Here is an 8,038-nt window from a genome sequence, read left to right as displayed (position 1 = left end):
TTTCTTTCCTCCCTTCCTTCCTTCCTTCCTTCCTTCCTTCCTTCCTTCCTTCCTTCCTTCCTTCCTTCCTTCCTTCCTTCCTTCCTTCCTTCCTTCCTTCCTTCCTTCCTTCCTTCCTTCCTTCCTTCCTTCCTTTCTTTTTGGTGAGGCAATTGGGGTTAAGTGACTTGCCAAGGGACACACAGCTAGTAAGTGTCAAATGTCTGAGGCCGTATTTGAAGTCAGGTCCTCCTGATTCCAGGGCTGGTTCTCTATCCACTGTGCCACCTAACTGCCCCCTGCTTGTCATTTCTTATAGCACATTAATATTCCATTACAATCATATACCACAGTTTGTTAAGCCATTCCCCAATTGATGGGTATCCCTTTGATTTCTGATTCTTAGCCACCACACAAAAGAGATGCTAGACATATTTTGGGGCAAATAAGTCCTTTCCTCTCTTTTTTGGATGTCTTTGGGATATAAGCCTAGGAGTGGTATTATTGGATCAAAGGGTATAGACAATTTTATAGCCCTTTGGGCATTCCCTATTGCTTTCTCTTTTTGTTTGTTTGTTTTGCTTTTGGTTTTGCAGGGCAATGAGGGTTAAGGGACTTACCCAGGGTTACACAGCTAGTAAGTGTCAAGTGTCTGAGGTTAGATTTGAACTCAGGTCCTCCTGAATCCAGGGCCAGTGCTTTATCCACTGTGCCACCTAGCTGTCCCCTACCTATTGTTTTCTAAATAAATCCAAACTACTTAGTCTAGCAAAGCAGTTCTCAAAATTTGGTCCAGGGACTCCTGAAGGCACCTGAGACCCTTTAAGGGAGTCTCCTACAAGGTCAAAATTATTTTTATAATAAAATGTTTTTCATAATAGAATATTTTAATTTCTAACATGGTAAATATCAATAAATATAACCCACATAAACAAAAGCTCTTTGGGGAGTCTCCAGTTTTTAAGAGTGTAAAGGAATCCTTAGACCAAAAAGTTTATGACTCACTGGTCCAGCATGTAAAGCCTTCTAGAACCAGGGTTTGCTCTACCTTTCCAGTCTTATCTCACTCCATTTCCCAAATACCCTTCACTCTAGCCAAACTATATTACTTGTTTTCCCCTTTACATACCCTATATTCTTCCATTTATCTGCCTTTCCTCATTCCATTCCTTATACTTGAAGGAAATAGGATCCTATTTCTTTTTTCATCTTTATTTGTTGGCATCTGTAACATATGCAAGATTCCAGTGCTTTATAGTTGGGAAGAATAAGAAAAGGTCTGGGGCAGCTAGACGGCACAGTGGGTAGAGCACTGGCCCTGGATTCGGGAGGACCTGAGTTCAAATCCAGCCTTGACATGTACTAGCTGTGTGACCCTGGGCAAGTCACTTAACCCCAATTGCCTCACCCCAAAAAACAAAAAACAAAAAACAAACAAACAAATAAAAAGGTCTGTGGTGGCATCTGAACTATGTTTGGAAGTGTCATGTGTTGGGGAGGGGGGGAGAGTGGTGATCCTTAAGTATTCCTCAGTAAAGAATTACACTCTCACACAAATCCAATTAGAATAACAATAGTCTTTTATTTGGCACTAGGAAAGTTACCAAGTGGGAAGTCAAAGAGTTCACCCCTTGGGGAGGAGAGCTTAGAAACATTATCCTCCTAGAACAGAGGGGAGACAAAAGATTTTATAGAGGATAGATGGGGTGTCCACTTGAAATCTGGAAAGTGTCCCCTTTTGGGGTGGGGTGGGGTGGGGAAAGCTTGGATACTTGTCATATTCCTGAGCGTCAAGGGGGATTTTTTTTTTTAATGATGGTCCTGATGTTTGGGATTATCTCTGTCTCCTGGCTCTGGTCAGGTAGTAGCCACACCTAATTGACTTTCTTGCTATAGAATTTCATCTCACCTCACTTCTTAGGTATGTCTGTCCTGATATCTAGTTGGTCAATCTAAACTTTAAAAGTCCCTTGATTCCTCGGTAAGTCTGTCCTGTTATCTGGTCAGCTTTGGTTTTGCTTCTCACAGGAGAAATTTCTTCTGATTTATCCTCAGTCCCATGTCAGAAGGACACTTTTTTTTTTTTGTGGGGAGAGAGACAGATAGAGGTAAAGACAGGGACTGAGAGTGAGAGACAAAGAAAAAGAGAGAAAAAGAAAAAATGACAAAGAAAAAACTGAGAGAGAGAATGAGACAGACAGTGAAAGAGAGAGACAGACACAAAGAGTGAGAGAGAAAGTGAGAGAAGAGAGTGAGAGAAAAAAGTGAGAGGAAAAAGTGAGACATAAAGGGAGAGAAAAGGGAGAAAGAAAGTAAGAGAGAAAAACAAAGAGTGAAAAAGATCATAGTAAGAGAGACAAAGAGACAGTGAGAAAGACATAAACACACACAGGGACGACAGACAGATGGATAGAGATAGAGCATTTATTAAGCACTTTGTGTCAGACTCTGTGCTAAATGCTGAGCATACAAAAGCAAGCAAGTACAACAGTCCCTGCCCTCAAGGGGCTTACACTCTAATTGGGGAAGGCCACCCATAAAAGGGAACTGGAAAGCAGAAGGAGAGGACACTGTATGGATATGAATAAATGAATGAATGAAGCATTTATCAAGTGCTTACAGTGTGCAAAGAACTGTGCTAAATACTGAGGATACAAATAGAAAGGTAAGACAGTGCCTGCCTTTCTCATAGGGGAAATAAGACACAGCGAAGGTTTCAGCTCCAAGTCTCATGGAAAGCTCTGTGGTCCTTAGGATGCAGCAGCCAATCAGATGGTAAAGCTTCTTCTTAAATTCCATTTCCACTGATAAAATCCCATCAGTTTCTGATGTCGAACCATTTGGCAATGTCAAGGACTTTGGTGACAAGAACTTTCTTTTCTTTGTCTTTAGTAGCTGTGCTTGTAGCACCTGTAGGAGTGCTGGGCTGCATCTCTATAGGGGCTGCTTCCCAAGATGATGGGCTAGAGGCCACTGGGCTCAAGCATTGTTATTCCCAAGGCTCTTGGGCACAGGTTCCTGGAATGTCTCCATCAGGGTCTGCGGGTAGATGGTGATGAAGGTGCTGGTGCTAGTTTGATTTACCTGGTACATGATGCCTCCTGTCTATTCCTCAGGAAGTGATATTGAGGCCTGCTTTGGGGCAAGATACATTTAAAGCTCACCTATAAGGACCTAGGGTCTCTGGGGCAGAGTCCAAGATTTTTGGGAAAGAGGATGAAGGTTGGAGTATAAGCAACATTGTGAGGAGGTGGCTAGAAAGCTTTGTGTGTGTGTGTGTGTGTGTGTGTGTGTGTGTGTGTGTGTGTGTGTGTGTGTGTGTGAGAGAGTGTTTTAATGCAAGGCTTTAGGCTCCATATATAGTTTACATTCTTTTTTTTTTTTTGGCGGGGAATGATTAAGTGACTTGTCCAAAGTCACACAGCTAGTAAATGTCAAGTATCTGAGGCTGGATTTGAACTCAGTTCCTCCTGAATCCATGGCTGGTGCTATATCTACTTTGACACTTAGCTGCCTCCACATTCCTTTTGACATGGAAATTTTGACAGGTTCACTCTAAAGCTTAAATACAAAGGGCTTCCTTTTAGAAAATGCATTATACTGATTTGATTCAGTTATTTATAACTGAATCAATAATGTGCCAAGATGAACTGTTAATGGAAGATACAGTGGTACTTTTTTTTTTTAAGTAAAAGATCCTTAAGAGGGAAAGAGATCAGTAATTGTAGCTACTCACACTGTTTTCTGTCCCTGGAAAGGTGTACTGACTGTACCAAGGGGAACAAAAAAGGTAAGGTTAAACAATCTGCCACAGCATAGCTTAATAGCCATGTCTGCATTGTATTATCTTGATTTATGTGACATTCATTAGTGAAAGGCTTCTCCAAAAATCAAACTGATTTGGAAGGTTTTGCCAAAAATCATTTGTGACAAAGGATATTGATTAAACAAACAAAAAAACCAAACAAGAGAACTGATTAAATTTAACAGTATTCTTATTTTTTTGTTCCTCCCTCTTGTGTTGCTTACCTTCCCATTGGTTAAAAACATCAGCAACCCACAGAATGCTTTACAAGTTACATAAGGATGCATATTAAGCCAATAAAAAGCCATTTTTATAGTCTGTTAGACAGAATCAGTCAGTGGCTAAGTCCTCTGCTTTGGATCCATTCATTCATGAAGAAATTTATTTGAGGGTATTCTGAAACCTGAGCCATTCTTAGTCTATTTACTGGAAAGGTTACTCCAATTCTCTTGAGACTCAAGTAAGGTTTACTGAGACTAGATATTGCTTCACAATGAAAAATTTTTCATTTCCTCTTCAAGATAACACCCATCAAGGTGAAAGTCCCTTTCATCATGGACTCTTGAGCTTGATAAATAAGTCTGAATCCCTCAGAAGACCAGAGAGAAACGAGCATTTAGCTCACCTGGAGATTGCTGTGTTGGCGATAGTATTTATAATGGCATCGTTGGGGAATTTTTGTCTCATCCTGATACTGTGGAGGAAAAGAAAGAAGCTACCTCGAATGTGCATATCCATGCTTCACCTCAGCCTAGCAGACCTGGTAGCAGCATTTTTCCAAATACTTCCCCAACTAATCTGGGATATCACAGATGTCTTCATAGGGCCAGATGTCTTATGCAAAGCCATCAAATATTTACAATTGGTAGGTATGTTTGCTTCCACTTACATGATAGTGGTGATGACCATAGATCGGTGCCAAGCCATCTGTAACCCTGGGGTCACATTCCAGAAGGAAATGTCTCTCTGGAATGCCTCAGTTGGTATCAGCTGGTTAGTAGCCCTGATCTTCAGTCTTCCCCAAGTATTCGTCTTTTCCAAGGCTGAAATAGCTCCTGGGGTTTTTGAATGCTGGGCTGAATTCATCCAACCCTGGGGGCCCAGGGCCTATGTAACCTGGATTTTTGTAGCTATTTTCTTCATTCCTATGTTGATTTTAATGATATGTCAGGGTAAGATCTGTAGGATCATCCAAAGGAACAGAAATGCAGAAAAACACAGCAAGCTGGAAATCAGAAGGCAGAAGCAAATCGTGCCATCTCAAGCAAGCAGCATTAATAGTATTTCAAAGGCAATGATCAAGACTGTGAAAATGACAGCAGTGACAATCGTTGCTTATATTCTGTGCTGGGCACCTTTCTTCACAGTGCAGATGTGGTCTGTGTGGCATCCCAGCACTGTTACAGAAGGTAAGAAAGATAATTTACTTTGCTTTTAACTCTAATTCATGCTGACACTGATTTGTTCAAACTACGATACTTAATTCCATCACTTTGGGAAAAAATCATTTGTCTTATTAATAAATTTGATAATAAAGTCTTTTTCATAAATTTGAGAACATAATAAAATTGCTCCAGTTAAAGCTCATTATGTTAAACTAATGATTTTTGCATTATGTGGCCACGGTGTCCTTTTATGGGCACTGACCATTAACTAGCTATGCCAAGAATCTGTTTTTTTCATTAAACACCATTCCATTTTGTTTTAAACAAAGAACACTGATCTGTTTTTGGTTAATCATTGTGGATAAAAATTACTTTTGTTATATTAAACATTTAAAATTCATTTGTATATGTTAAAGCTTTCAAACTATTGCCAGTTTGTCTCATCAGTTTGTAATAATTATGAATATTTTGCACTTTGAAAGAAAAATAAAATTGACTATGTAAACTGCTACTTAAGAGATACATGAGACAATACATCTTATAGCATCAGGCATTTAATAAATGAGTTGTTGCTCTTGAGAAATTCAATCTGTGCATGACTTCTTTAGTTGGTACGCCAAATGGACAGATGCTATATTAATTAGTAATTAGAGAAAAGTAGTAGTATGCATTCTGGCAAGTTCTAAGGTTGAGTCATCTTTTGGTTCTAAGAATTAATCCTTAGTAAGGGTTCATAAACTTTTTCATGTCATGGACCCTTTTGACAATATGGAGAAGCCTGTGTACCCTTTCTCACAATAATATTTCAAAATGCATAAAACAGAATGCATGGGATTATGAAAAACAATTATACTGAAATAGTTATTAAAATATTAAAAGCATAAATCAAGTTCATAGATCCTAAGTTAAAGATCCCTGTTCTACAGTAAATCAATTTAGGATCATAGTATCAGATTTAGCACTAAAAGAGATCTTAGAGTTTCTGTAGTTAAACCCTCTCATTTTTTAGATGGGTTATTGGACCCAAAGAAATTTAATCATTGGTGCAAATTTACGCAAGTATTCACTCTCAGGGCTGGTATTTGAACTCAGGTCCTAAGTTATGTGGAGAAAATATTTACCATTTAATCTTTTGTTTTTAACATTGTTGAACTTATCTTAACGTGGCTAGAAAATTGTCTAATCCAAAAGCTTACTCTAGAGGTCAGGCTGTCCTCATAGACACCAGGGAGGCCAGATGGCTGTAAGGAATGTTTGGTTCCCACCCAGTGCTTGTTTGAGGCCCACTCCGTTCTTATTTTGAGCCTACTCAAAGGCTGTGTTTTGGGTTCCCCAGATTATATTGACTACCTGCCAATCTACTTCTCAAACTTCCCTTCTCCTGGAGACTACCTATTACTTACATGAGGCCAATCAGCCAACTGTCTCATGACCTTGTCTGGACTCTAAATAATGTAACCTCACAACAACTGAAGAGGGAGTCAAGCCTTCTTCTCAGCTCTCTCCCTACCAAATAACACAACAAATTTCTTTCTAAAACAATTTCAGATTTGTGGGTTTGTTCTCATGACTAACAGTTGTCAACAACCAGCAAAACTAAAAGTGAACCTCATTATTAATTGAAACATTAAAGTGGCCAAACGAGGATATTCTTCACTGAATAAATAACTAGCTCCTCACATTACATAAAATTTAGTACTGAAATTTGGAAAGCTTAACCTATTGATTTTTCTTAGAATTCCCCCAAAGGGCCAATTGTTATTTTATCAATAGTGAAGACTGGTAAACAAGAACAGGTATTGGTGTTCAAAACTGAGGTTCTTTTCGGTATCCCCTACTTGTCTATTTTTACACATGTATTGCTGTTTGCCTCATTATAGGAGGAATATTCACCATCATCATGCTCCTTGGGAATCTAAACAGTTGTGCCAATCCCTGGATATATATGTATTTCTGTGGACATATTCCATTCTGCAAAAAAATGCAGCCTGAAAAGATTTCTGTCCGAGAACAATCTGTTGTGACAGGTAGCATTAATCTTGGTGAAAAAGGACCTGAAGACAATGCTACTTCTGTATAATTTTTTTTTGGTTGTTGTTGCTATGGAGGACTTATACCAAAAGAATTTTATATTATTATGTTAATAAATGTGAAATACCTCTTGAGGAGTATGATTCTTTAATTATGTTAAATAAATGATATAGTATTTAATCACATTATGAGTGTCAATATTTTATGTCAGATAAAAGACCTAATAAAGTTCAGATAAATGTGTGCTATTAATTATTTTTTCCTTTCCCCTGTGGTTGAATATATCAAGAAATTTCTTCTTCATTTCAGATATTCCTTTAATCCGTTGTACTGTGACATTTTTCTTCCCTAGAAAAGCCTATATCTGGGAGGAAGCCTGAAGAGGGAGTGTAGTTTAGTGAAAGCAATGAGTTTGGACAAAAAAGTTCCACGTTTGAAATGTATCTCTGACATTTACTAGCTTACTGAAGCTCTTTGTGCTTCATCTGTAAAATTAGGAGAATTTGCTATTTAACCTTCACAGAATAATAGTATCTCAGAGGTGGGAGGGACCTCAGACACCATCCAGTCAAACCTATACCTGAAATGGAATCCTCTCTGCAACATTCAGGACAAAGAAGTTATCTAACCTCCATTGATTGATGGGGGAACCTACTATTTCATAAGATTACCTCGTTGGGCAGCTAGGTAGCGCAGTGGATAAAGCACCAGTCCTGGATTCAGGAGGACCTGAGTTCAAATCTGGCCTCAGACACTTAACACTTACTAGGTGTGTGACCCTCGGTAAGTCACTTAACCCTCATTGCCCTGCTTTAAAAAAAAAAAAAAAAAGACTAGC

General features: G+C 38.8%; 1 protein-coding gene across 1 annotated transcript; it reads left to right on the top strand.

Annotated features, from left to right (window-relative positions):
• The first annotated feature begins 4,277 nt into the window (after positions 1 to 4,277).
• On the top strand, positions 4,278 to 7,313 carry LOC122727690 (mesotocin receptor-like). The gene is made up of 2 exons (XM_043965389.1): positions 4,278 to 5,193; positions 7,050 to 7,313. The coding sequence occupies exons 1-2, from the start codon at positions 4,278 to 4,280 to the stop codon at positions 7,247 to 7,249; spliced, it is 1,116 nt and encodes a 371-aa protein (XP_043821324.1). The 3' UTR covers positions 7,250 to 7,313.
• Positions 7,314 to 8,038: the final 725 nt, after the last annotated feature.

Source organism: Dromiciops gliroides, chromosome 5, assembly GCF_019393635.1.
Source record: "Dromiciops gliroides isolate mDroGli1 chromosome 5, mDroGli1.pri, whole genome shotgun sequence".
Classification (NCBI taxonomy): Eukaryota; Metazoa; Chordata; class Mammalia; order Microbiotheria; family Microbiotheriidae; genus Dromiciops; species Dromiciops gliroides.
This window is presented reverse-complemented; position numbering and strand designations above follow the sequence as displayed.

Coding starts and splice junctions, on each gene's coding strand:
- LOC122727690 (XM_043965389.1), top strand. CDS start 4,278: ATGAAAAATTTTTCATTTCCTCTTCAAGATAACACCCATCAAGGTGAA. Junction 5,194..7,049: donor TCCCAGCACTGTTACAGAAG/GTAAGAAAGATA, acceptor GCCTCATTATAG/GAGGAATATTCACCATCATC.